Raw genomic sequence first — 15,118 nt, 5'->3', positions numbered from 1 at the left:
TTCCTTCTCTGCTGTAGATGACTTGTTAGGGTGATTGATGGTGTGATGGTTTGCTGCTCCTTTGATGGTGCCTCTTTTACTCACTGCAGTAGATGGTGTGTTAGGGTGATTGATGGTGTGAAGGTTTGCTGCTCCTCTGATGTCTCTTTTCTACTCTGCTGTACATGACGTGTAAGGGTGATTAATGGTTTGATGGTTTGCTGCTCCTCTGATGGTGTCTCTTTTTCTCTCTGTTCTAGATGGTGTGGTGCTGGACCCTGACTCTTCCCATCCCAACCTCAGCTTCTCAGAGGACCGCAGGAGTGTTATAATGGGACGCGCCACCCTGGGACTGCCGGATTCTCCAGAGCGCTTCGATGCCCCTTGTGTCCTGGGATTCCCAAGACTAACCTCAGGGATTCACTACTGGGAGGTTGAGGTGGGGGAGATGAGGGAGTGGATCCTGGGAGTGTGTTATGAATCTGTGAGGAGGAAAGGGGTTTTTGAACCATCTCCTGAAAACGGGGTGTGGGCGATTGGCCTGTGGGATGGGTACCGGGCACTCACCACAGCTTACCCTGGCACTCCTCTGTGTCCACGACAGCGCCCGCGGGTTGTGGGAGTTTTTCTGAACTTTGAGGCTGGAAGTATCACATTTTACAACGTGGAAGACAGATGCCAGCTTGTCACCTTCCCTTCTACCTCCTTCAGCCAGCCTCTTCAGCCTTATTTCTGCACGTGGGACACTGTCACTCCTCTGCGGCTCCACCCGCTCACCAAGCTTCATATGACAGGGGAACAAATACACCTGAGTTCATAGCATCTGTTTAAGCTACCCCTCCTCTGTGTCCTTTGCACCAGTGTGCATTATTTGGCTTTAATACTGCATTGCTGCCTGCCCCTGCAGAGCCCGAGCCCTACAAACATATCATGGGCCATCACATTGTTTCTCAGAGGACTGGTCACTTTGGACACTCCCTTTGTAAATGTAGTTTACTGAATGCATTTACCTTTTAAGTAAATAACCCCAACAAATAACATACTCGCTAGAGACAATGTAAAGCGCTGTGGTGGATTTGCCAGCTGTTGTAGTGCGGTGTAAACCATGAAGAGTTGATGTGACCTTATGTAATGTGCAGTTTATTTTTCTGTGGTCTCAGCAGTGTCATCAGGGGGTTTCTGTCCTGTGGCACCACTGCTCCTATCCGGGGACACTGAGGGCCGATTATTTGGGACACATTGTTAGCTAACAAGCATGGATTTTGCATCGAGCATGTACACTGTGACATGCATCGTAGGTTGAAGCATGCACACAGAGCATGTACACTGTGACATGCATCGTAGGTTCAAGCGTGCATACAGAGCATGTACACTGTGACATGCATCGTAGGTTGAAGCATGCACACAGAACATGTACACTGTGACATGCATTGTAGGTTCAAGCGTGCACACAGAGCATGTACACTGTGACATGCATCGTAGGTTCAAGCGTGCACACAGAGCATGTACACTGTGACATGCATCGTAGGTTGAAGCATGCACACAGAACATTTACACTGTGACATGCATCGTAGGTTCAAGCGTGCACACAGAGCATGTACACTGACATGCATCTTAGGTTCAAGCGTGCACACAGAACATTTATGGTGAGACATGCAACATAGGTTCACACATGCGCAAACCGCATGTACGCTGAGACAAACAACGTATGTTCACACGTGCGTACAGAGCATGTACGCCGAGACATGCAGCGTAGGTTCAAGCATGTGCACTGTACATTTATACTGAGACATGCAACGTAGACTCACACTTGTGCGCAGAGCATGTATGCTGAGACATGCAACATAGGTTCACGCGTGCAGACAGAGCATGTTCACTGAGACTTGCAGCAGAGATTCACTCGGGCACACAGCATGTACGGTAAAACATGCAGAATAAGTTTACACATGCCGGCTGAGCATGAACGTGAAACATTCAGTCAGCATAGGTTCACACATTCAGGCTGAGCATGTATGCTGACATATGCAAGGTAGGTTTGCGTGTGCACACCAAGCATGCACCCTGAGGCCTGCAGTGTTGGTTCACGCATGCACACAGAGCATGCGTGCTGAGACATTTGGCATACGTTCACATGTCGTCACAGAGCATGCACGCTTCGACATGCAGCGTAGGTTCACACGTGCACACAAAGCATGCACACTGAGGCATACAGTGTAGGTTCAAGCTTGCCCATAGAGCTTGCACTCTGAAACATGCAGCATAGATCCACGCGTGAACACAAAGCATGCATACTGAGGCATACAGTGTAGGTTCAAGCGTGCCCATAGAGCTTGCACACTGAAACATGCAGCATAGATCCACGCGTGCACACAAAGCATGCACACTGAGGCATACAGTGTAGGTTCAAGCGTGCCCATAGAGCTTGCACACTGAATCATGCAGCATAGATCCACGCATGCACACAAAGCATGCACACTGAGGCATACAGTGTAGGTTCAAGTGTGCCCATAGAGCTTGCACACTGAAACATGCAGCATAGATCCACGCGTGCACACACAGCATGCACACTAAGGCATACAGTGTAGGTTCAAGCGAGCCCATAGAGCTTGCACAGTGAAACATGCAGCATAGATCCACGCGTGCACACAAAGCATGCACACTGAGGCATACAGTGTAGGTTCAAGCGTGCCCATAGAGCTTGCACACTGAAACATGCAGCATAGATCCACGCGTGCACACAAAGCATGCACACTGAGGCATACAGTGTAGGTTCAAGTGTGCCCATAGAGCTTGCACACTGAAACATGCAGCATAAATCCGCGCGTGCACACACAGCATGCACACTGAGGCATACAGTGTAGGTTCAAGCGAGCCCATAGAGCTTGCACAGTGAAACATGCAGCATAGATCCACGCGTGCACACAAAGCATGCACACTGAGGCATACAGTGTAGGTTCAAGCGTGCCCATAGAGCTTGCACACTGAAACATGCAGCATAGATCCATGTGTGCACACAAAGCATGCACACTGAGGCATACAGTATAGGTTCAAGCGTGCCCATAGAGCTTGCACACTGAAACATGCAGCATAGATCCACGCGTGCACGCAAAGCATGCACACTGAGGCATACAGTGTAGGTTCAAGCGTGCCCATAGAGCCTGCACACTGAAACATGCAGCATAGATCCACGCGTGCACACAAAGCATGCACACTGAGGCATACAGTGTAGGTTCAAGCGTGCCCATAAAGCTTGCACAGTGAAACATGCAGCATAGATCCACGCGTGCACACAAAGCATGCACACTGAGGCATACAGTGTAGGTTCAAGAGTGCCCATAGAGCTTGCACACTGAAACATGCAGCATAAATCCACGCGTGCACACAAAGCATGCACACTGAGGCATACAGTGTAGGTTCAAGAGTGCCCATAGAGCTTGCACACTGAAACATGCAGCATAAATCCACGCGTGCACACACAGCATGCACACTGAGACATACAGTGTAGGTTCAAGCGTGCCCATAGAGCTTGCACACTGAAACATGCAGCATAGATCCACGCGTGCACACACAGCATGCACACTGAGGCATACAGTGTAGGTTCAAGCGTGCCCATAGAGCTTGCACACTGAAACATGCAGCATAGATCCACGCGTGCACACACATCATGCACACTGAGACATGCCGTGTAGGTTTACACATAGAACACGTGTGCTTTTACACAGACAGCACACCTGAAGAGACCCATTTTCATGTAGTCCCACATGCATAGGCATAGGAAGCACATGATAATGTTCATTGTCAGAGTCAATCAATCAAAAAGTTTATTGTTTCAGTTAATAAAACCATAACAATACATTTACTAAAACCGAGTGCTGCGATTAAAAGAACTTATTATTTTTTCCCACTTTTTCTTTTCTTAAAAATCGTAAAAGCCTTTTGTTTCTATTATAATTATGTATAAAGAATTACATTGGTTTTTTTTTTAAATAGACATTTTAACGTGTATAGTATATAGTTTAGTAAGTCTGGATCATTAATTAGTCTCTGTAAAGTGTTCCTCCCAATGTTCTGATATTATTCTGCGTTGTGTTCAGGAGTACGGTCTGCTTCTGAGTTGGCCGTCTTGTTTCCTTTTTACGAGCAGGGCACAGGGTTTCTTTTTAGTGCTTGTGCATAAGCTAAGAGGAACTTTATTAGTTGGCAGTTCAATGGAGTGTCAGTTGGGTCCAAGGTCGCCATAATTGCCGATCTGCACGTTCTTATGCCTCTAGCGTTCATGGCTTTTTTTAGGAAAGTGACTCGTGCTTGGGATAAGTTCGGACGAATACAGACAAGGTGGACAAGGCCCTCTTTACTGCTCCCGCATAGTCTACAGTCTTTAAGCCCGTTGTGGACCCAGGTTGGCTGGTCCATGGTGGATGGAAATTTACCCAGATGCAGTGCCATTAGTTGTAGTTTTCTGTGCGCCAAGAACGTAATAGTTAAGTATGGTGCTGGGGTTAGGGATTTGTAATTGTATATTTCCATCCAGGCATGTTTTCACGTGCTAAAGGTGGTTTTGTCTGCTAGCAGCGAGTGGAGCTTTGCTGATTTATTTATAACTTGCTTAAAGGCCGGGTAGGGCACATTGATTTCCCAGAGTTCGCTTGTATAAGTGTCTGTTAGAGCCTTTTTTAGGTATTGGTTGTATGGGGACTTTATGTCTTCCTCTATTTCGTCCCACAGAGCCTTATTCAGTTCCGAGACTGCTATGTTTTGTTTCAAGCTGTACCATTGCTTGATGGTTGCATACTTCCTTCCCAGCGTTTTGTTTGTTACCTCAAATTCTAATCTGGTCTGCGCTGGTGAGGCTCCCCGATGGATTTGAAAGACTGTTTTGTAGATTGCCACTTGTGCTTTGTTAAGTAGGGCTGTGTCTTTCCCATGGAGAGCTATACTGCCGTCGGATAGCGTAGGTAGCGTTTTGGCTTTTATTGTTGCCAGTAGGGGTTTGAATGATGGCCCCTTGAGTTTTTTTGATAAGGACCTGAAGGCGAATGATAAGGCGTTTGCTTTCTGAGCAATGTAGCCTTTTTGCTGCTGATGGTTGTGCCAGTTATCAAAGTAGAACCCCAGGTACTTGTTGTTAGGTACTACTTCTAACTTTTTGCCCTCCAGTTGGAATTGTTGATTGGCAGTCCATCGTCTCGTGATGAGCATTGTTTTGCTTTTTGTGCTGTTTATCTCTAAGTTATTATTATTATTTTTTTTTGGTGCAAGACGTTTATTAAGTACCGTTAAGTGTACACAGCATACTGCCACAACCCGGAGACCGGCTGCCATAACAGAAGTCGCCAATCAAGGAAAGAAAAATGGTCAAATAACAATCAGCCGTTGCAGAGCTGCATACCAGCACAGTAATGAATTAACAGTACAGGCAGAAGTAAAGCATATAAATTCGTCTCACTTTTGTAGTTTTTGATAACCAGTAAAGAAAAAGAGAACAGAACAAACTCCAAGCATGTGCACCACTTTAAGAAACATATTGGGGGGGGCGACACCGCGTGGTGACCATGTGGTCTAAGGACAGTTACAGTTCATGGTAGAGCGGAGACATCCGAGGGGGGGGAGCTGTGGGGGGGAGGGGGGTAAAGGACAACATAGAGGGATTAAAGTGCAGTTTCAATCACGAGGCACAGTGAGCTGTGGACCATCCCGCAACACCCCATCAATTCCGCCTCTCCATTCCCAGAACAACAACCACATCTCACAGTTCATCACCATGTGAAGATTCCGTTATCAGGTAGCATTGCAGCGGGGCCCAGATATCAGTGGGCCTGGACGAGAGCGGTAGCAACTCTGCATATGTGTGAAGTTGTTCCTGACAATATACCAGGTCACTCACCCACTCCTTAAATTTGGGCGCCCTTCCCCTGCCCCATCGACAGGCCACCCTACGTTTGGCCAATAACAAGGCTAGCGCCACATACTTGCGGTGAGCCGCCTGCAGAGGTTCCACATACCCTAACAGAGCCATCACAGGAGTCGGTGTTACCTCAGTGTTTATCATTGTAGAAAGGGCCTGAAATACCTGGTCCCAGTACTGAAGTATTCGGGCACACCCCCAAGAAAGATGCAGAAAATCAGCCCCAGGGGCCCCACACCTGTCACAGGTATCATCATCCCGCAGTCCAAATCTGTGTAAGCGAGCCGGGGTGTAGTATAATCTATGCACAAATTTGTAGTGAATGATCCTATACCTGCTGCTGGACGATATACGTTCCGTATGTTGCAGGCAGAACTCCCATTGTTTATCAGTGAGGGGGGTAGGCAGTTCCCGATCCCATTTTGCCTTGGCAGGAAGTTTAGTGTACTCAATGTTGGTCCGTATGGATCTATAGAGCGTAGACACCAGTTTGCGGGGGTTCTCGAATTGTAGGATGTGCTGCAGGGGGAGTAGGACAGGTGGTTCATGCGGAAAGTCTGGTGTGAGGGCTTGTAGCCCATGCCGCAGGCACAGGTAGTAAAAGATCTCCAGAGGAGTAGGGTGTATGCCTCCAAATAGGTGGTCTCTGGTGCGGAAAGTGCCATTGTTATACAAGTCTCCCCACGTGTGTACATTAATTTTGATCAGCAGTTTCCAGAAGCCAGTTTCCTGCAGCAGTGGCAATTGTGGGTGGTATGTCAGGGGAAGAAGTGGGGCATAAAGTAATTGCAGTCCCAGCATGTCACCAATGCGCACCCAGGCCGTAACAGTGCTAGACAGAGTGTTAGGGGTCTTATCCCTACCTTCCACAACGGTGTACAGTGCTCCCTCTATAGGCGTGGGGTGCGCTAGCCAATGTTCCGCAGCCAGTTGCGGCATGTACCTAGGCTGTCTCACCCAGAAATAAGCGTAATGCGCCTGTGCTGCCCGAAAGTATAGTTCGAAATCAGGCACCCCGAATCCACCCCGCACATAGGGCCTAGTCAGTACCTCCCACTTGAGCCTGGGTTGTCTCCCACCCCACACTAATTTAAGCATTTCCGATCGAAGCCTTTTAAAGAAGTATGCACCAGGGTGAAAGGGTATGTTGAGGAACAGATAAAGCAATTTCGGAAGCACAATCATTTTAACCAGAGAGGCCCTCCCCGCCATTGAAAGGGGCAGCGTTATCCACCGCGAAACCTGGTCGCCGATCTTGCTAATGGCCGTACCATAGTTTGCCCTCATGAGTGCCTCCCTATCCCTCTCGACGTGAATACCCAGGTACTTAAAATCACCCTCAGTCCATGTAAGCGGGTATTCCAGTGGGAATGCATGCGTGGAAGCAGTGAGGGGGAAGATACAAGATTTGGCCCAGTTTATCTGCACTCCTGCGAGGGCCCCGAACCTAATGAATTCCCTAAGCAATGGGTGTAGGTTATCACGTGGATGTCGAACATACAGTGTGATGTCGTCTGCGTACATGGATATGAGGATTTGTCTCTGGAAGCACCTAAGCGCACTGTCCTTGTAGTGCTGTCGCAGTTTAGCAGCTAGGGGTTCCGTGGCGATGGCAAAAAGGAGGGGGGACAGGGGGAACCCCTGCCTGGTCCCTCTGGAGACCTCGAATTCCGGGGAGAGCTGCCCATTAATAAGGACCCTGGCTGCGGGGCGTGTATATAATAGCTTTATCCAGGAAATGAAGATGGCCGGAAACCCCATGCGACTCAACACCCTAAAGACATAATCCCACTCCAGTGAGTCGAATGCCTTGGTGGCATCTAAAAAGATGGCCGCCATGGGCAAGTCCTCATGTACGGAGTCATACACTGAGAAGAAGGTGCGTAGGTTGTGGGACGTAGCTCTCCCCGGGACGAAGCCCGCTTGATCTGGAAGGATAAGGTTTGGCAGCAACAGACTAATTCGTGTGGCAATGAGCTTAGCCAATATCTTTACATCGCACGTTAGCAACGAGAGGGGCCTGTAAGAGTCACAGTGCGAAGCAGGCTTCCCCGGCTTAAGTAGTGAGATGATCAGCGCAGTCCTCATGGATGCAGGGAGATGACCCACTTCCAGAGCATCCTCGTACACCTCCCGTAGTACCGGGGCCATGAATTCTATGTATGTTTTGTAAAATTCGACAGGAATGCCATCGAGTCCCGTGGCCTTGCCTGACTGCATACTCATGATCGCCTCTCTGACCTCATCAAGTTCAAACGGGGCACTCAAAAAGGCCCTCTGAGAGTCACTCAGCCACCCAAGCGCCACATCTGTGAGGTAGTCGTCTAGAGACGGCCCGCCCGCCCCCTTGGAGGTGTATAAAGTACTATAATGGTTGACAAATTCATTAAGTATCTGCGTGGAGTCCCGGAGCAGAAGCCCCTCGGCAGTTTCCAATTCTAGAATGACAGTAGGTGTCCGCATAAGCCTGACTGTAGCGGCCAACTCCTTCCCGGGCCTCTCACCTTCCCCGTATTTCCGCGCCACCCAATACTTATGCCTAAACTTTGCCTCGCGTGCAGCATCATCCGAATATTCAGTAATCAAGTCTCTTATCTCCGCAAGCGTGTCGCCAGTAGGGCGTGTGCGGAGGGCCTCTTCCGCCCGTCCCAGCCTGGCCTCCAAAGCCTTCAATCGATTCAGGATCGCTTTAAGCACCCCAGAGCCCTTTGCAATACAGAAACCTCGCAGTGTGACCTTAAAGGCATCCCAGATAGTCTCGACATCTTTCACAGAGCCCTTATTTCTTTTAAAGAAATCCAAGCATTCCTCACGAAGTGCCTCCTTAAACTCTTCATCTAAAAGCATCGCAGCTTGCATGCGCCACGCTGTAACAGGGGGGCCTAACTCCGCCCCTCGCAGGGCAATATGAACTGGGGCATGATCAGAATATGTTCTGGGGAGGTGTCGTGCACAAGTCAGTGAGGCATAGAGGTGGGTGGTCAGAAAAAAGTAATCAAGCCTGGCCCAGGATTTAGCCTGTGCCGTAAAATGCGTACCCTCCCTCTTCGGCCCGCAGTGTGCGCGCCAGGCATCTACAAGGTGGTTCTCTTCTAAAATGGCGCGCAGTACCTCCCGCCCTTTCGTGTAGTGGTGCGGAGCTTGATGTGAGCGGTCTAGGGTCGGGTTAACAGCAACATTGAAATCCCCCCCCCATATTATGTGTTGCGACCCAGTTTCCAATATCGCAGCCCAAAGCGTTTCAAAGTATTGCGGGTCATCCACAGTAGGCCCATAACAACATGCAAGGGTCACTGTCACACGCCCCAATCTACCCCACACCAGACAATATCTCCCCTGTGTATCCGCCTTCGAGCCAGCCATATGAAAGGGTGTAGATTTCTTCACCAATATTACAGTACCTCGGGCATAGGAGGAATACGACGAGAACGCAGTACATGAAGCCCATCTATTACCAAAGGCGTGTGTCCTGTGAGGTGCAAAGTGTGCTTCCTGTAGAAAGGCTATATGTACATTATGTCGATCCAAGTAGCCCAGAATGTGTCTCCTCTTCTGATGGTCCCCCAACCCCCGCACATTCCAAGTAAGAACATTCAGACAGGTGTCCCCCATCCTGAGAGTCTACCACATAACAGTAAAATCGATATGAACTGACGTTCTCTACAGCCATCAATATTTACGTCATATAACAGCCTGGTCGACCACATTAAGCGGTCTAAGGTCCCCCCCTCCAAAGCAATACCAATGTACCATCCCACCCCGCAGTAGGCAGATGGTCGAAGAGTCAGAAGTGCACATGCCAGCCAACAAAACCAAACCTTAAACCCAGTACAAACCCAGGTGTTCAACTCAATAAGGCGCAAATTATATAGTCCAACAAGCATGCCCCAGTGTTCGGCAGGCCATTCCACCGACAATCCCTCCCCTCCTTTACACATAAACACAAGTAAAGGAGCAGCCTGCAGCAACGCAAGTATCCGGGGGCATAGGCCCAACTTGTTGAAAGTGAGATCCATAGTCCAGTCAATCACAAGCGTACCACCTGCAGAACATTCCCCTCCCCCCTCCCACTGAAGCGCCCCCAACTCGCCAGTACCCGGTGCCCACCCCCCTCCCTCAACAAGCCCACAACAACACAACAGCAAAAGTGCATTTAGCAAGTCCTGTGGGGTACACCCGCTCGGGGTTCCAGAGGTGCACCGTCGTCCACCCCCACCTCTCCTCTCCGCAGTCACCTCCATTCTTACCGTCTCTGTCCAGGCGAAGGAGAGAGCATGGGGGGGGTGGGGGCCTGGCATGCAACTAGACCTGCGGGACCACCCAGCCGTAGTCACCTGGGGGGTAATCGCAAGTGCTTTAATCCAAGGGAGTAGTCGAGATTAACCAGTAAATGCGGAGAGTCACATATCCTATTCATTCCTCTCCAGAGTCGCGTCCGCCTTCCGCCTGTGCAGCTCTCTTGTCCCGGTTAGGCAGAGTTTTAATGTAGTCTTCGACTTGCTGCGGATTCAAGAAGAAGTGTTGCGTGCCCCGGTGGGTCACTCGCAGCTTGGCGGGATAAAGTAATGCATAGTCAATATTCAGCCCTCTCAGTTTCCTCTTTACAGCCAGAAATTTTCTGCGTTGTTCCTGGACTACCGGGGTAAAGTCCGGGTAGATGGAAAAGGACACTCCCTCATAGGCAAGATTCTGGTTCGCTCTGGCCGCTTTCAACGCCGCATCCCGGTCACGATAATTTAGCAGCCGTGCAATAATGGGCCTAGGCGGGGCGCCTGGCTGAGGTTGGGGTCCAAGGGAGCGATGGGCACGTTCCACTATAAACTGTTTGGAGAGGGCCTCTTCCCCCACCGTGGCCATTAATAGTCGTTCAACATAGAGCTCCATCCGCCCCGTGTTTGTGGACTCCGGAACACCCGTGATTCGTATGTTGTTCCGCCTGCTCCTTGCCTCCAATTCTTCGTTCTTGGCGGCTATTACCCTTAGCACATTGTCCATGCGAGAGAGCCTCGTTGCATGTGATGTCGTGGTATCTTCGGTGTCGGATATCCGGCGCTCGGCCTCCGTCAACCGCTCTTCGTGTATATCCATTTTTTGGACGATACCGTCCATTCGAGCGGAGAGCCTGTCCACCTTGTCCACCACTGTGGCAAACCCCTGTCGCATCTCTTGTAGCATCGTGGCGATCTCGGGGACCATGGGGCCCACCTCTGCTGCCGGGCTCCGCGGTTGAGAGCTCTCCCCCGTCTGCTTAGTCCCTTTCTTTTGCGTTGCTGGTTCAAATTGCAGCTTGGGCTGCCGGGTGTCCGGTTTCCCCATGCCGGGACAGCAGGGAGCGTACCGCGGGTCCGAGCCGCACTTTTAGGGGTTCCCGAGCAGGCGGCACCCAGAAGCGATCGAGACCCGGCGTTCAGCTCGTCTCAGTTCAAAATGCGCAACAGGGTTGGTAGCCGGTATAGAAATCCACCCGGGTAGGCAGCAATCCTCTGTTGGGGCCAATGAGTACGGGCTCTTGTGAAGTTGGCGCGCGTGGCGTTTCGCGGCCTATACGCCACGTGTCAGTCCAGGGCGTCGCGTGAATTCCAGTGCCGCCGCCAGCGAGGACCCAGCCCGGGGCCTCCGCCGCTCCAGGTTCACCTCGCTCTAACTCCGCCACCGCAGGTCGTAGGATCACCAAACTCGGACAGAGTGTGCAGCAGTGGTATATCTTCCCCCCAGTCGTGTTTCAGGCAGGTGGACGCAGATTTAAAGGATTAAAGCAGGATAGGAATGCCAGGCGGCCGGAGCCACACTAAAGTGCGGCCATTCAGCTCGTGCGCCCTCTAGCGCCCCCCATCTCTAAGTTATTATTGGCTATAAATTCCGACATTCCCGCAATTTACCTTTGTAAGCCAATCTTGGTTAGGCTCATCAAAACGGCATTGTCCGTGTAGGATAGGTGGGTTAGGGGTAGGGTATCTAGTTTAGGTGGAATGGATGGGACCTTGTTGAGCTTTGGTGCGAGCTATGCCATGAAAAGATGGGGGGGGGGGCAGGACACAACCTTGCTTGAGCCCTTTGCTGGTTCTAACCTTCCATGATAGGCTTGCTCCATCTCCTAGTTTTACTCTCATCCATGTGTTGGAGTATAAGAGCAATATTTCTCTGAGAATTTTATCCAGGATGTTCCAACTGCGCAGTTTTCCCTATAGAATGTTACGGTCCACGCTGTCGAAGGCTGCCTTTAGGTCGATGAAACAGAGATGCCGCTGTTGTTTTCTTCAGATGTATTTATCAGCTATCAGTAAGAGTGATAAAATATTTGCTGTTGTCCCCCACCCTTTCCTGAAGCCTGTTTGATTATGCGGGATTCTCTTTGTGCTGTCAGACCAAGTAGCCAGATCTTCCAAGAGTAGTGAGGCATAGTACTTCGCGTCCACGTCCAAAAGTGCTATCAGCCTGTAGCTCCCTGGGGATGTTCTATCTCTAACTTTGAAAATCGGTGTAATTACTGAGCCTTGCCAGCTTGATGGAATTTGACATTCTCTCTCTACTTCATCAAACTGTTTTTTTTAGTGTTCCACCCCAGAAGTCTGCATCAGATTAATACATTATTGGGGGATGCCATTTGGATCTTGGGCCCTAAAGTCCTATGGGGGCTGGTGGCTACAGCTTTGTGTGCACTGGACGAGCTCAGTGTGCACCAGACGAGCTCGGTGTGCACCAGACGAGCTCGGTATGCACCAGATGAGCTCGGTGTGCACCAGACGAGCTCGGTGTGCACCAGACGAGCTCGGTTTGCACCAGACGAGCTCGGTGTGCACCAGGTGAGCTGGGTGCGCACCAGGTGAGCTGGGTGTGCACCAGGCGAGCTGGGTGTGCACCAGGCGAGCTGGGTGTGCACCAGGTGAGCTGGGTGCACACCAGATGAGCTGGGTGCCACCAGGTGAGTTGGGTGAGCACCAGGTGAGTTGGGTGAGCACCAGGCGAGCTGGGTGTGCACCAGGCGAGCTGGGTGTGCACCAGGCAAGCTGGGTGTGCCTAGGTGTGCACCAGGCGAGCTGGGTGTGCACCAGGTGAACTCAGTGTGCACAAAGGCACACATAGTGATGAATTCCATTACAGCCAGTCCTGGGGTTTTGGGAAGGTGCATGGTCAATGCTTCACTCAAGTGTCTAAGCTTCGAATTGTAAAAAAAACAAAAAAAACCTTTCAAGAATTCAAGGATCTGTTGGCTAAGAAAAAAGGCTGAAGGTGCCAAATATTATGTAATCCACTTGACCGCTCGGCACATGGAGAGATAACTTCATGTTATAAAAAAAAAGTGTTGGCAAAGTCAATAGGTTTGGCCTTTCGCATAGCCGTCGTACCTTAAATTATATATGCCCCTCTCTATTGAGAAGCAATATCTTCACGTCTTTAACAAGGCTCCTGTCCCCCCAAACATGACTAGATGTCCCTCACAAGTCAAAGCTTGTTAGCAGTGTTGCACTGCCGCAAGGTGTTACTAGATGCAGATTCCAAGTTAGATGCATTTCTGCAAGTGTTCTTCTCAAGGCGGATGCAGCGTCGCTTCAGCATATACATCTGGGTGTATAGTTGTGCTACTCTACGGATCTGTGCTTTTATTGATATAAGCAAATATGTTAAAGCTGATTCATGATGGGTCAGTATTCAGTAAGTGTCTTCTTTACTTTGCAGGATTGAGGGGGTGGGGGGCACCCAGCTTTATGGAGACATTAGTAGTCACAGGTAAAGTCAAGTATCTTCAAACCTTTTCTTAGAAAAATACTTCTCATTGCTAGTGGTACATGTGTGTGACTGTACATTTTACTTGCTAATAGTGAGGACAGTCTAGCAGAACTGAGCTGATCCTCTGCCCTAGGATATGTTCTGTAGTAAGAGGGAAGAACATGATAGGGCCAACTGAAAATAAAAAACCTCCAATTGAAGACACAAATGACTGAAGCAATGTTACTAAGTATCCTACATAGTAAAACACATGTGTGTGCGTGCACACACACACTTACAATCGCCATAGTGAAAAAAGCAAATATCATTATGTATAGATTTGTTTTCACAGTTTTTTCTTTGAAGAAGACTTGAGGCTGGCAAGGCATTCATGAACCTTCAAACAAGTCGGATGCAGAAGCATGGAAAGTCTTTCACAAAGCTGCAGCACTGCAAGGGTCACGAAGAGTCCCCTTAAGTCCCATCCAACTGCCTAAAGTCTTCATAACCCTGCAGTACCTGCTCATCGTCTTTAATAAACGCCCCCCTGAGTCACCTGTGCAAGCCTGAAAGCCCTTCCTCAAAGCTGCAGCACTTCCAGTGCTCACCAGGTGTCGCTCTCGAGTCTGGATCCAGAAGCATCCCTCCCTCCAGTCATTGCTCGTGGTCCCTGTCCGTCAGATGCAGCATCTCAACACTGAGGAGGTGTGGAATCCATCCTGGAGACGCACACATACCTTTCAGTACTCTAATGATTTGTATCTGTTTCCTCTAGGAAAAAGATATATGCCAATGTTTATGTATTTACTATAATAATATTACTAATGGGGTTTGTAAAGTGCATAGCCAATTCAAAATGAGGTGCCCCAGCGCAGAAGTTCCAAACCCCACAGGACGCACACGCGTGGGTTTCTGGGTTTCTGAGGAGTTAGGTCAAGTCAAGGGTGATGGGGGCTCAGATCAGGGCTGATCACTGCTGCAAGACTCGTCCTCAGCCTGCCAAGACACTGTCACATCTCCCAGCACCTGCGCACACTCCACTGGCTCACCATCGAAGCTAGAGTCACCTTCAAGATGCTAACCCACGCTCACAAGGCAGCCACGACACCGGACCAGCATACCTGAACAGTCAACTCAAATTCCACGCAGCCCAATGGACCCTACGATCAGCCCAGCTCTCCTAGGCTGTAGTTCCACGCCCCAGAAAGACCAGATCAGGAGGCTGCTTCTTCTCCTTCCTCGTGACCAGTGCCTGGAATGCCCTCCCTCTCCACCTCAGACAGACAACATCTCTCCCCATCTTCGCAAGAAACTACAAAACCTGGCTCTTCGACCGACCCCCTCCTTGATGGACTGGAACCTGCAAAACCGCCCCTCCCCCACGTCTTGAGACCCTCACGGGTGATTAGTAGCGCTTAACAAACACATGATTGATTGATGGTTTAACTTGGGGTTGAGGCCTAGGGTGATGGGGGTTCAGATCAGGTATTTATCGTGTCGTTAAGGCTTGGTTCGGGGGCGCAGTGG

General features: G+C 49.9%; 1 protein-coding gene across 3 annotated transcripts in view; it reads left to right on the top strand.

The window, feature by feature from the left end:
* LOC147693272 (E3 ubiquitin-protein ligase TRIM39-like) overlaps positions 1 to 3,848 on the top strand; it is a 79,583-nt gene extending 75,735 nt beyond the window's left edge. For all 3 annotated transcript variants that reach the window (XM_086933665.1, XM_086933666.1, XM_086933667.1), the window contains 3 exons: positions 240 to 1,917; positions 1,967 to 2,196; positions 3,485 to 3,848. In XM_086933665.1, coding sequence (XP_086789791.1) covers positions 240 to 799 — 560 coding nt within the window. In that variant the 3' untranslated portion in view covers positions 800 to 1,917; positions 1,967 to 2,196; positions 3,485 to 3,848. The remainder of the gene's footprint in view (positions 1 to 239; positions 1,918 to 1,966; positions 2,197 to 3,484) is intronic.
* Positions 3,849 to 15,118: the final 11,270 nt, after the last annotated feature.

The sequence above is a fragment of the Lissotriton vulgaris genome, chromosome 8 (assembly GCF_964263255.1).
Source record: "Lissotriton vulgaris chromosome 8, aLisVul1.2, whole genome shotgun sequence".
NCBI lineage: Eukaryota > Metazoa > Chordata > Amphibia > Caudata > Salamandridae > Lissotriton > Lissotriton vulgaris.
The sequence above is the reverse complement of the archived record's forward strand: the minus strand, read 5'-3'. Positions and strand labels throughout refer to the sequence as shown.